Here is a 14,503-nt window from a genome sequence, read left to right on the forward strand (position 1 = left end):
AATCCATAATGAAATCCTGAACCTATGGGTAGTCAGAAAGAGGGGACCAAATTCAACAGAATTACAGGAGAGAAAGCAAAAGGCGGGGAGGGTAGGAACATAACAGAAGCATGACGAAGAGGCCCACAGTGTCAGATTACTCTAAGCTGTCTCATCTGAGTAGCAGAGGCTGGAGATGCCATTAATTGCAATCGGGAACACAGGAATAGGTGAAGGAGGAAGATGGAGATATTTTATTTGGAAAAAAATCCTTTGGCAGTATGATGACAGAGTATACCTTATTGAAGTTCCATCTGGTAGAAATGTATTTAGGAAACAGTAGAACAATATTTAGGAACAGAGTTTTTTGTTGTCACTGAAGGGTAACCATAATGAGATTTCCATCTGGAAAAGCATGAAGATTTGGATGTCAGTAGCTCTCACGGGTTATTTCAGATTCTCTATTTCAGAGAAATGCATTTCTTTCCTCATTTCCAAATAGACCAAAAAAAAAAAAAAATCTTTAAGAATTCAGACTTCTCTTGTCACCCTTTAATTCCTTGTGTCCAGTATTAACCCCTCATAAGCTAAACATACTCCAATTTTAATCACATTCTGGAGAATACAAACATATTTTGTAGTTTATTAAGTTAAAAGCCCAACTTTAATGAGAGCCTCTTGGAATTAAAAATGTCAGCATGGTTACTGCGTCTAAGTTATTTTTGTCTTGACTCAGTCTCCCTCCCCACAGCCTGATACAGAACAGTTTGGATGCAAACTACACTGGTTATCTAGTTTTGAGTCAGTATACTCAGTACTCTGGAGAGAACAAAGACAAGGAGATAGCCAAATAATCAAAATTGGGATTACCTAATTCCAGTTACATTTGCTATTTTGAATATAAGCAAAGCAGTAGCATGCAGCATAGTATGGAATAAAGGAACTGGAATATTCTGGTGAATCTTATTATTAGTGGATGACTACTTTTAATGTAGGAAACTTGAGCAACTTTAGTTGAATGTGATTAGGAAAGAATGAAAACAATTTCTAATATATCACCACTGACAGGATATGGCAAAAAGCAAACTGTGGGGATTCCAGGCTTAGCCCTATTGTAATTCTTTGAATGGATCTCTCAAACTTTCTTGGATTATCGTTTCTTCTTAGGCTCATTGATTCACTAGCATTCATAATACTCAAGAGAAGCTGTTATGCTCAGTTACAGATTATTACTGTTCAAGGATATCAATTAAGATCAACAAAAGGAAAAGGCACATGAGGGGAAAGTCCAGAAGACACCAGGCATAAGCTTGCAGCCTGCATCCTCTCCCAGTGTAGTCACATGGTCACACTCCCAGCAATGTTGTGTTGTGTGACAACACTTGCAAAGAGTTGCCAACCAGGAAACCTCACTTGAGTCATGGTGCCCACATTGTTGGGAGCCAGTCACGTAGGCATGAATTAATCTGCATGACTGTCTTCCTCAACTGCTAAGACTTAAGCCTCCCAGAGCAAAGACATAGCCACCATCAGTCACATTGTTAGCATAAACTATCTGATCACATTGGTTCTATGTGTACATATCCAAGCGTTCTGAACTCATCCCAAAGAGCTAGTCAGTGGCCAGTCCTGAGGATAAACCTTTCTCAGTTACATGAAGTTTGAGCATCCCAGGTCTGCTGAGTTAGCCCTTTCCCACATGGGGGTAGAATTATTCATTAGCTTAACTATCTTATATTTCCAGTGTTTTAATGAATGGATTGCTAACTACTCTCATATAAATTGTATAGAATTTAATGCTTTATTTAATGTTTAAAATGGTTTGGATAATTCTATTGGAAATCTTAAATAAAAGAAATTATACTGATGCTAGAAAATAAAGCTGGATTGAATGTCTAACAGTAAAAGAAGGTGTGTCTTGCACAAGTCAACACAAAGCCCTGCTCCCCTGACGAATGAACTCCCAAGTGGATAAACTCCAATATTTTCAAACTTCAGTAATTTTAAGGAAACCTAAGGAAAAGAAACTACTTAAGCCCAGTTTCAGAAGCTAAGTTTAGTTAGTATTTGATTAGTAAATTACTGATCATTTTTGTTTCTCTTGTGTTGGTGATAAATTTAAAGACCTTTTTTTAAAAATGAAAACCCTTTATAGGATTTCTGTACTGTTGAGTAAAATTGCTCAAGTTTTGCTTGTCTGATTTAGTGTGAGTCTTTCTTGCACTCATTTTAAAGTTGTTTAGTGCAGTATTCCGTATTTAGCACCTGCAATATAACTCTGGTATCTTCATTTTCCCATTATTTATCCCTGATCCGTGGTTTTCTAGTTGAGAATGGTTTCATTTGTGGTTTTTTGTCTTTCCTTTTGTCTTTTGTAACGTTTTTCCTTTTTTTTTTTTTTTTTTTGTCACTTAATGTGTTAAGCCATACTTATTTGACTCAGAAATGTTCAAAACGTTTTCCTAAATTGAAATATATCTTGGTATTTTTTCCCTAAGTCTGTAGCATATGACTTTGATACAAAATCAAATTTCCATATGGAGTAATGGATTTTGTTCTTTTGAAATTGTAGAATATTTGAGATGATTATATTCAATCTAAAATAGAGAAAGACCTTCTTAAATTTTTTTCTCATCGTTTTTAATGTTTTTATTTATTTTTGAGAAGAGAGAGAGAGAGCATGAGCAAGGAAGGGGAGAGAGAAAGAGGGAGACACAGAATCTGAAGCAGGCTTCAGGCTCTGAGCTGTCAGCACAGAGCCCGATACGGAGCTCAAACTCACAGGCCGTGAGATCATGACCTGAGCTGAAGTTGGACGCTTAACCAACTGAGCTACCCAGGTGCCCGGACCTTTTTAAAATTTAAGAGAAATACTTTTCTCTGCAAAAAGGCTTTGGAATTTATTTTGTGTGAAAGAAAGCTAAGTGTTCCTTTCTGGTTAGTCATTTTATGTAGAATTAACCCCATACACTAGAAATGTCGTAGTGCAAAATTATCATATAAGCCCTGAACTGGTGTGTTTTCTTTCAATTTCTAATGAATATTTTTTTCACCATGTTCATGTGTGGTGCGTGCAGGGACCAGATAACCTTTCAACACCAAGTACATATAAAATGTCCTTGGAATACATTACTTAGCTGCTATGTAAAATATCTGTTGCTGGGTGTAAAAATGGATCTTAGTTTTACAGTTGGTATGAAATCTTTTCTCAGAAAGAATATAAATCTTTTAGCTGGCTTATTAGCTAAGGTAGTTTCCCACCCATTCATAATATGATATGTAGGTTTCAATGAGTCCCTAAGTCATATTTTACCTTCTCCCATACTCCCAGTTATTTGTTCTTACCTTTGCTTCATAAAGAAAACGCCCACACGTGCAACTGAAACTTTATTCGCAAATCCTGAATTGGCCATTTCTATTGATAAGAGATTTTACTGACCTCCTTTAGATTTTCTTTTTTCTCACTAACAAATAGGCATTTTAAATTTCTTTACTCTGGTCCAGTCCTTTCAACAAATGTCTTATACTGGAATCTAGGGGCAAAGATGTGTAAGACACCTTTCTTAACCTGGAAGAAACTTACGCTCTGTGTTTTTCATTCCTTTTTTATATCAGGAAAATGGAAGGCAGAGGTTAATATAAGCATAACTTATTCGGTGACTGATTTGTATAATGCCTAAAACCATTTCGTTTGGACTAGATAGCTTACTACCTGGCCATATTAAAGTTTGCTTCCTTCTTATGTTCTTGAAGCAGAACTGTTCCCAACAAGCTGGTTAGAATGTACTTTCACTTCTGAATAGTTAGCCAAAAAGCTGGAATTGTCGCATCTCTTTATTGTTCAAGCCTCTAAATATCATTTGTACTTTCAGAGCTCTCTACTTTTTTAACTAAATTAAGGCTTTTTGGAGTTTTATCCCCAAACCTTGCAATTTCACTTGTTTTTCAAACTCTTGTGCAGAGCCATTCATTTATAACAAAGAGAGTAGATGTATTGTCAGGTAAGACACACCACAGCTGAAAATCCTAAAAATTACCCATCATCCAAAGCATTCTTTGAAAATTGTCAATTACTTCAAATTTTAAATAAATAAATACATACATACATACATACATACATACATACATACATAAGTAAATTCCCTATCTTCGCAATTAAAATCACTGATCTAGTGGACCTTAGTGGAATTTGCTATAGCAACTGGCTTTCATAATCCATTTGAAATGTAATTCATTCTTAAAATATGACTAAAATCATGTGGCCAAATTATAACCTATTTAGTTTTTCATACAATCCAAGAAAAATGAAAATGTTGTTTAAGACTTCTCACTTTAAAAATGTATTAGAGGGGACTCTTGAATGGCTTGGTCATTTGGGCATCAGACTCTTGATTTCTGCTCAGGTCATGATCTCAGGATTCCTTGGTTCAAGCCCTGTATTGGGCTCTGCACTCCCAGCATGGTGCCTGCTTAGAATTCTTTGTCTCCCTCTCTCTGCCCCTCCCCTGCTTGCACTGTCTTTCCTTCTCTCTGTCTCAAAGTAAATGAACAGTTTTAATAAATAAATAAATAAATAAATAAATAAATAAATAAATAAAATGTATATTAGCTATTCTGAGTCAGAATGTACATAAATCTAGAATTTAGAGCAATGAGAGACAGTTTGTGAGTTTTGAAAGTTTAACATGAACTTCCCAAGTAAACTCCACAACACACTCTGAGAAGGATGCAAAAAGGTTATGGGTTAAATTTCCTCTTACCATGCTGAAGGGAATACTAACATTTGAGGTGCTATCTATCCATTTGTGATAATACATCAAGAAGAGTCTTATTTAAAAGGCAGTGCCTGATTTCTTTTGAATAAACATATGGGAAGGGGGGATAACTTCACAATATAATATTTAATGGTGGTTTTGCATGGTCTAGAAAGACATTGGATTTATTAGTTTCTCCGTGCCTACTTACGATAGCACTAAACCGAAATTTTAGTTTGGGTGCAGCATCCCTACCCATATAGGCTTAGTATTTAAACATGATTTAAAAGTTTTGTATGGACTATAACTTGGGAGGTAGCATTTCCTCTGTTGTCATGTGGTTACATTTAAAACTAAGGCAATAACCAACTTGGCTCCAAGAGTGAGTATTGTCATAAGGAAAGGTTAAGCCATCCATATTGCATCTTAATTTACTTTGGTAATTTCATAACTTGGTATTAAGATACTTAATTCTGGGCATTATTTATGGTACATTGTGCTTGTCCAAATAATAGAGTGTAATGAATTACTTTGTAATATGAAGATTGGTAGGAGATAGAAAGTCTGTTAGTTTCCTAGTGCTGCTTTACAAATTATCACAGATTTGATGGCTTAAAACAAGAAGGATATTTTATCCTAGAGTTCTAAAAGTCAGAAGTCTTAAAACAAGGATGTCAGCAGGGCTGTATGCCTTCTGGAGACCCTAAGGAATCATTTTGCTGCCGTCTTCAGCTTTTACAAGCCACTTGCCTTCCTGCCCTCATGGCCCCTTCCTCCATCTTCAAGGCATGTTTGGGAAGCCATTCAACCTAGTACAGAATGTGTAAATAATAGGTGCTTATGTTGTAAAACTAGGGGTTTCTTATAACCCTAATTTGTGTTTGCGGGTTGTACTATCAAAGATACAAATGTAAACACTTGTCCTTCATTCTGAGAATATGCTCCGTACTTAATAGCCAATTTTCAAAGGTGTTATATTCCTAAAAATCTCCCTTAGTTTTGATTGCAGCATTTGTTAAGTTTATTGTCCACTATGTGTCTGGGACCTTTGATATTTTGCAAAACAATGGATAAGATAAAAAGCAGGTACTCTGGTTCTTGCTGTTTGAGTAATAAACTGTCCTTTGTTTCTGGCCCAGGAGTTTTGTGTCTACTGCTGTCATCCATCAGACTATGCCAGGCTAACCTGTTAACTTTCAAGGAGGGTAAATTCTCAGACCCTTCACAGGTCTTGATAATGGCTGTTGTTTATAATTAGCCCAAAAAATGCCCAGTCTTTTTTAGTGGCAACATTTCTTTAAATATATTCAACATTGTTAAATTCAGATCAACTTCAGTCTGTACTTCTCTTTTAAGTGTATTGTGTTTATTTTGAACCTTCGTAACATTTTCCCTGTAGTAGCTCTGAAAGACCACAGAAGTTGCCAAAATTACCTACTGGGATTGCTCAGCACCTCACATTTATTAAAAAACACACTTTTTTTGTGTGTTGAAAAGTACATTAAACACAGCTTATAGAAATCATTACTGCTTCATTTAAAACTAGAAGGTTCTTACACAGTAGAAGGTTCTGATGATGTTCAAATGGTCATATGACATTGGAAACCATGAAATACGGTTTACTTTTGTGTTAGTTTTCACATGAATGCTTTTAAATATGGTGAAGATCTTTTGGATTACATCATAGAAGCAATAAAATAAGTAGTGATCTAGTAGAAGCACTAATTAATTGGTCTTACCACAAACTATAGGACCTTGGACAAATCACATGATTTAATTGGGTCTTCTTTTCCATTTGATAAAGAATTGAACAAAGATAATTTGGGTTCCTTTTAGTTTAGCATTTGTTCATTTATTTTCATACCTTATTTTTATTTATATAGTTGTTTTAACAATAAAAACCACTTTAGGAGTGCCTGTGTGGCTCAGTTGGTTAAGCGTCTGACTTCGGCTCAGGTCACAGTCTCACGGTTCATCATTTCAAGGCTCGCTTCGAGTGAACTTGGCCCCACTTCAGGTTCTGCGCTGACAGACTGGAACCTGCATGGGATTCTCTGTCTCTCTCCCTCTCTCTCTTTGCCCCTTGCTTATTACTCTTTCACTCATGCCCTCTCTCAAAACTAAATACATTTTTAAAAGATTCAGGAATCCTCATTTTATTAAAAAAAAAAAAAAAGAATAAAAACTACTTCCTGTTGGTTTTTATTTTTGTTTTTAAGTTTGTAAGTTCCAAAATATAGTGTTTCCTTATTAATTTTCAGAAACCCTGAAATTTCTGTTTATATTTTCCCTTTCTCAAGAGTTGTTTGAGGATTTTGTTGTTTTTTAAAAAATTCCTGGTAGGAGAGCTTTTTTGTTTATAGGTGATTTTCTTTAATTCCTACTTTTTCATTGTGATCAGGGAGTATTGTTCATACTTTGCTTGATAATACTTACTTTACTTTGACTTAATATTTGATCAATCGTTTAATGTTCCATGTATGCTTGAGAAGGTATAATTTGTATTATAAGAGCATAATGTTGGTAAGAAATCCATTAGACAGATAGATATACCTTATTAGGTTAAGACTTTCTAATGCCTTTTTCCTCTTATTTTGAGATCTGTTGAATGGAGAGTTGTGTGAAAGTCTTCTGTTAGTAACGTATTTCTATTTCTCCATATTCTGTAGTTTTCTGTTTGTCTTGTTTCATTTTTTCTTTTTTTTTTAATTTTTTTTAACGTTTATTTATTTTTGAGACAGAGAGAGACAGAGCATGAACGGATGAGGGTCAGAGAGAGAGGGAGACACAGAATCGGAAACAGGCTCCAGGCTCTGAGCTGTCAGCACAGAGCCCGATGCGGGGCTCGAACTCATGGACCGCGAGATCATGACCTGAGCCAAAGTTAGGCACTTAACCGACTGAGCCACCCAGGCGCCCCAACATTTTTTGTCTTTATCTAAATTATTTTTTATCTGATACATGATCTCAACTCTTGTTTTCTAATTGTTTCTATTTGCCTCATGTATCTTTGCAAATTCATTTTTAGCGTTTTTGAGTAACATTTTTGTGTGTCTCATATAAATGGCATAGACTTGGGTTTTGCTTTTTGATCTAGTCTGGACATCTTTTCCTTCTAGTAGGTACATTAAACTAATTCACATTAAAATATACTCCTTGTGTTCTCAACTCTGTCATAATATTGTACATTCTAATTATTGGGTATTGTATGTTGTATTTGTCTAGATGTCTGTTTTTGCAATGTTTAAGAAGTTTGTGGTATTTAGAAAGATACATATTTTTGTTCTGTGGTTTATTTATCTTTGTATTTACATATTTTATATAATGCCCTTACTTTCCCATTTTCTTATGTAATATTTTACTTTCCAGTCCATTTTAAACCCTGTCCTTTGACTCCTGCATATTACCTAAACAGTAGTCAATGAGTGATCTTATTCTACTCTCCCTTTCTCTCCTATTTTTTCAACTGCATTTTCATTTTACTTAGATTATGTCAAGTTTACCTTCAATTGTTTATCCTGTGCCCCCATATTTGTTTTCATTATAGCTCGGCAAATAGATACTCATCATCAGTCCTTTTACCAAAGTTATCTCTTGTTGGCCAAAGCTTTTCCTCTTGAAGATTCCTCTGGAGAGGCAGATGTGTGCAACATTCTCTGAATTTTTGCAGGTTCAAAACTTTTTCCTGTAGACTTGATACTTGTAGAGCAGCTTGACTAGGTATAAAATCCTTTGCTTGAACCTGCTTACCTTGAAAATGCTTCTCTGAACTCGCTTTGAATATTATTCTTGATAACAACCTTTATTTTCTTACTCTTAAACTAAATTGTTATTTTTGCCTCCAGTCTGAAGATTTTTTCTTTGTTTTTAATGTCTAATGGCTTTACAAAGATAGGTTGCATTATTGATCATTGCAACTCATTTTAGCTTTTCTGTTTTTTAAGTTTTCTATTGTTTGTTTTCCCAAACAAAATGTTTTCTGTTTTTAAGTTTTCTACTGTTTGTTTTCTATTGTTTGTTTTTTTTAGAATCACAGTTTTAAGTATTGGTTTCTTTCATTGTTTTGTTTTTCATCTTCAGAGATATCAATTATAGATATGTGGGATCCTCCTTTGCTATTTTCTTTATCTCATTTTCATTTTCTTGGTAGTTTTCTTGACTTTCTTCAAAAATTATTTTTCTTTTTTTAATGTTTATTTATTTTTGAGACAGAGCATGAGAAGGAGCGGGGCACAGAGAGAGGGGGCAGAGGCTCCGAAGGGAGCTGTGCACAGACAACAGAAAGCCCGATGAAGGCCTTGAACTTACGAACTGTGAGATCACGACTTGAGTTGAAGTCGGGCACTCAACCAACTGAGCCTCCCAGGTTTTGGTTTTTATTTTTGTTTTTAAGTTTATTTATTTATTTTGACAGAGAGAGAGAGCATGCAAGCAGGGAAAGCGCAGAGGGAGGGGGAAAGCAGGCACTATGCTATCAGCTCACAGCCAGCATCAGGCCCGAACTCATTGACACTGTGAGATTATGACCTGAGCTGAAATCAAGGGTTGGATGACGCTCAACCAGCTGCACCACCTAACTGCCCCAGTTGATTTTCTTCAAGATGCTTTATTGAATTTTTCTTTGAATCTGTTCTCCATCTCTGAGATGTTTTATTTTTCTTTTCTTTCATTTTATTTCCTAAACTTTATCAGCTGTTCATGTATTTCTTTGTTCTACCTGTTTCTGTTCTTAGTGTCTTAATTTCTAATTTTGCATATTTTTTGTATAAATCCAAATGCTTGTTTGAGACTCCCTAATACAGTTTGGAGGGTGTTTACAGTTTTTGTTTGTTTCATAATTTTAGGAGAGAATCTATGAAATAAAGTGTTTTTATTTACATTTTGTTTTCTTCTTAATTTTATATGAATTTAATTTTTTTTGAAATCCTAGCCATCTGGATCCACCATATATCTTTTTTTTTAATGAATATTGATAAGGAGGAATTAGTTTACCTGTCTTTTCTTTTGTCTACAAAGGGCCCTTAATTTCTCTCTTTCTTCCTTTACCTTCATCATTATATCTGAAAGGAGGAACAAAGCCCCTATTTATCTGATTCTGTGCCTGCTTCTTGAAGCCCCTGCCTTCAGAACGACTTGATTTCAAGTCCTCCCTTGTAGCCATTGCTATGAATTACCAAGTCTCAGTCTTGTATCCATTTTGACTCTCTGTAGTAGTTTTTGTTTTGTAGTTCTAGTGGTGCTTTTTGTCTGTCATTCATGTATGTCCTTCACTCACGTTTTTTTTCTCCCAGAGTCTTCTTAATCTTGTATTCCCTGGCTTTTTGTGTGCACAAGATTGTGATGCAGTGAGTGCTCTGTTGAATTTGGTGTTAAGTTTCTCAACTTGATGTTTTGAAGTTTCCGTTATCCTGTATCTCCTAATAATGAAGAAGGCTTGGTTCTTGTAGTCCTTGTTGAATTTATTCTTTAGGAGGGAGTATGTGGATGGTTTGAGATTTAGCCAACATCATTCCCTTCTGGAAGCATTATGTTCATATTTGCAATAAAATTTAACTGATTCAATCTTTAGAATGACTTTTTCACTTACAGAGTAGAAAAAAGTACTTATAGCCAGCCAATGACAAAAGCAGGGCAAGTCTTAAGATTTGGATTTTTTTTTTTTTTTAGCTGTACTGTAAATAATTTTACTGACTTTAAACTACCTCGGGGAAGCTAATCTTTCATATTAATTCATCAGTTCCTAAAGACGTATTATGTATACATACACACACACACACACACACACACACACACACACACACACTTAAAAGAGTCTTTTCTTTTTATGCTGTTTATATAGATTTTTTAAATATTTATATTAGTGTACAGTCATATTAGTGTATATACAATAAGAATGAATATTCTCAGAAACTGTGCTTTCTGATCTTTATGACATTGGATCATAATTATCAATATTTAATTTTTTTTCCATTCTCCTCTTCCCAAAAACATAGTTTTACACAGCTATTTAATATAGAATATGTGGACATTTTTCAGGAGATACACAAGTCAGTACATACAAGGATATCATTCTGCTCCTATTTATTAAAAGATAAAAATCAGAAAATATGTCCAATAATAAAAGTTTGGTTGAACAAATAAGGACAGTGATGTAAGAGAATGGGAAAAAAAAAAAAAAGGATAAACATTGGCCCTGTCATTAGATGATAAAGCTAGCTCACAAAATGCTATGGTTCTATTTTTATTTAAAATATAATTTAAATCATTTTCGTGTAATAGTACCTACACAGTTTTTACCATATCACACATGTCTACCTCACTGTCAGTCAATGTTGTTTTAAAACCAACTAGCTAATTTTTTATTTAGCTGTCTTCTCAACAATATTATGAAAAAAAAATATGCAAATGTTCACTGTATTTTTTCCTGCACAATGGAATAACTTGATAGCTGTTAAGAGAAACTTCATTTTTGTATGGTCTAAAGTCACCCTTTGTTACTTAGTGAAATGTATATCAAACTTAAATTCTCTTAAAGAAGCATGTACAAGAGTGTGTAATAGAATTGTAACCATGTAAATAAACAGTGCTAGTAATTTTACTTATTTTTTCTCTGCTTTTCTGTTTTTCAATTTTCTAAAATAAGCTCTTTGCATAATATAAAAGTATTGTGTAGGTTAGATTTTTTTAATAATTAAAATTAAGTATTTCTCTATAAAGATTTACATTTTGATATAAAATGATATAATTGCCAATGTCCTGAAATGTCATTGAAATAAGTAATTTCTTTTAATCTTGAAATCTTAAATTAACATTTTGAATTATTTTAATCTTATTTCAGTTAAAGAGTTTTTATTATGGTAGAGATTTCTTGGCACATTGAATTTTCTGGCTTCCTTGGAATCTGAGTGTAATTATCTTAGGAGGATTAGCTCTTAAATTCCTTTTTCTGTGGTTTTTCAGAGTATGATAATTTATTACTATGATAGGAGTTATTCTCGTCTAAAAACTAAGAACTTATTTAATATCAAATTTCTTAAAAGCAAAACATGGGAAGGAATGTACCTCATAATAATTAGTAATGAATGATGCTTTAAAATTAGACTCATAACTAAAATTACTTTATTTTTTTTATAGGAATTGAAACCTGATATAGTAACTAAATCTGCTCTCGGTGATGATATCAACTTCGAAAAAATCTGCAAGAAGGTATATCTATAATTGGTTGACTTTCGTTTTCTTGTCACCCTTTTCCTTGAAAACTTACCAACCAGCCAGTTACTATTAATGTATGATGATTTTTCCCCACTTGAGCTCCAATACTGCCACTAAAAAAATATTTTATGGTAATTTATGAATACTGCTTTGCTTGTAACATCACACCTTCAAAGTCCTTAAAGGTATGTTGAACTTAAAATGTGGCATTTATGTGAGACAACAATTAGTCTCTTATTCTTACTAATGAGTACAAAGAGTATTTTTATTTTTTTCCAAGTAATTTTTGTTACTAATTTATTTAATCAACATATTTACTGCTCTTTGAAAGATTATTTTTACCCCTGTTTTTACAAATGAGGAAACGGAAGATCAGAAAGCATGGAGTGAGCTGAGTCAAGGAGACTACTGTTACGTGGCACAGTTAGGACTGCAAACCAGTTCTGCACCATACTATTCCCCCCCCCTTTCTCTTTCCCTTCTTGTTTCCCCTTTTTCATTTCCACTCACTCTGTAGTGTCTACATATAAGAGTTCCAACCTGAAAACAGATTTTGGATTAATTGATGTTTTTGTGTTTTTCTATTTTCACTTTCAATGGCATTTGTTCTAACCCGTATTGCTTCTTGTTTCGTGCATTTGTGTTCATTTTGCTCTTTTTCTAGTTTCTTAATGTGGAAACTTCAGGCCCTGATTTTAGACCTTTCCTCTTCTGTAACAGAAGCACGTAGTGCTATAAAGTTACCTCTAAGCACTCTTTTATCTGCACCCTTAAATTTGGTATGTTGTATTCTCGTCTTCTTGAGTTCAAAGAACTCAATTTTTCAAAGAACTTAATTTTCCTTTGAAACTTCATCTTTGACCTGTGGTTTAATTCTAAGTGTATTGTTCAGTTTCTGAGCAATTAGGGGATCTTCTAGGTATCTTTTCATTACTGTTCCCTTTATGATCCATGAGCACATTTTCTCTGATTTTTATTAGTGTTATGGTTCAGAACGTGGCTTATCTTGGTGAATATTTCCTGTGCACTTAAAAACGATATGTTTTCTCTTGGGATCAGTGTCCTAAAAATGTCAGGTAGGTCACATTAGTTGTTGGTGTTGTTCAGGTGATTTCTTTCTTTACTGATTTTCTGCCTACTTGTTTTATTGAGTACCAAGAGACACGTGTTGGAATCTCCAACTATGAATGTCAGTTTGCCCACTGATTTCTCTACAATTGGTATGAGACATGTCAAATTTTAAAGCATTTTTTAAAAAAATGTTTATTTATTTTGAGAGGGAGAGAGTGCACACACAGATGGGGTAGGGACAGAGAGAGAGAGACAGAGAGAGAGGGAGAGGGAATCCCGAGTAGGCTCCATGCTCAGCGCAGAGCACTACACAGGGCTTGATCCCATGACCGTGAGATCATGACCTAAGCCAAAATCAAGAGCTGGACTGAGCCACCCAGGCATCTCTGAATTTTAAAGCATTTTAAGATGGTAAGAACATAAAAGAGTTTTGTTTGTTTGAAGGGAGGGAGAGTTTGTTGTTGTTGTCATTGTCCAACATTAACCAAAAAAAAAAAACCACTTAAGTCTTGAATGTGGTTTTACAACAGCCTCTCTATTTTGTAGCAGCATAATTTTATAGTAATTTTTCATAGGATTTTATTCATGAAGAGAAGGAAAAAATTTGATCCTATTATGGTTTTAAACTGTAGTTTGGTCTGTATCTCAGGCATAATGGTGACATACATGTTAAATAGAATAGTGGTAACTGTAAAAATATCATAGAATGTATTTTTGTTTTGAGAGTTTAAAAAAATAATCTTTTAAGATTTTACTGAAATAAATTTTTCGAACTTTCTGGATGCTAAATTTAAATTCTAGAAGTATTTCATTAATGTTTCACTTACGGTGAGACTAAAAAGCAATGTAGTATCCTAATAATAATAAGTTTCCATTTAAACTCTTAACAGTAAAACTTGGCAGTATTTGAAAATACCCACGATAAAAAAATCCAATGTTTGTATTTTTTTTTTTTTTTATCTTCCTAGCCTGATTGTTTTCACTTTGGAAGGTTAATATTAGTACATGTGTCATGTACATTTTTTAGGAGTGCCTGGGTGGCTCAGTAAGTTAAGCGTCTGATTTTTTATTTCTGCTAGGTCATGATCTCATGGTTTGCTGGATCAAGCCCCATATCGGGCTCTGCACTGACAGCATGGTGCCTGCTTGAGATTCTCTCTCTCTCTCTCTCTCTCTCTCTCTCTCTCTCTCTCTCTCTGCCTACCCCTGCTCGTGCACGTGTGCGTTTTCTCAAAAAATAAACATTTTTTTTAAAGCACATCAGTTTTTTAGAGTATCTTCTACGTACAACCCTTTGTTCAGCTTTTCCATTGTGTGAAATGTCTTTTGTCCAAAAAATGGGGAAACAAATGTCTACGTTAGCTTATCATTGTTACTTTGTATAAGTAAAATCATTTGCATATGACCATATTTGTAGTCATGAGATTTTTAATAGCAGTTCAGATAAAAAGTTTAGGATCTCACTGTGAAGTGTCAAGTGAAACCTG

The 14,503-nt window shown here is 34.3% G+C and overlaps 1 protein-coding gene across 1 annotated transcript in view; it reads left to right on the forward strand.

The window, feature by feature from the left end:
• Nucleotides 1–14,503, forward strand: part of SRFBP1 (serum response factor binding protein 1) — a 67,200-nt gene that overhangs the window by 37,213 nt on the left and 15,484 nt on the right. The window contains exon 4 of the mRNA XM_040444316.1: nucleotides 11,868–11,939. Coding sequence (XP_040300250.1) covers nucleotides 11,868–11,939 — 72 coding nt within the window. The remainder of the gene's footprint in view (nucleotides 1–11,867; nucleotides 11,940–14,503) is intronic.

Source organism: Herpailurus yagouaroundi, unplaced genomic scaffold (assembly GCF_014898765.1).
Source record: "Herpailurus yagouaroundi ecotype Mexico unplaced genomic scaffold, PumYag 192, whole genome shotgun sequence".
NCBI classification, from domain to species: domain Eukaryota; kingdom Metazoa; phylum Chordata; class Mammalia; order Carnivora; family Felidae; genus Herpailurus; species Herpailurus yagouaroundi.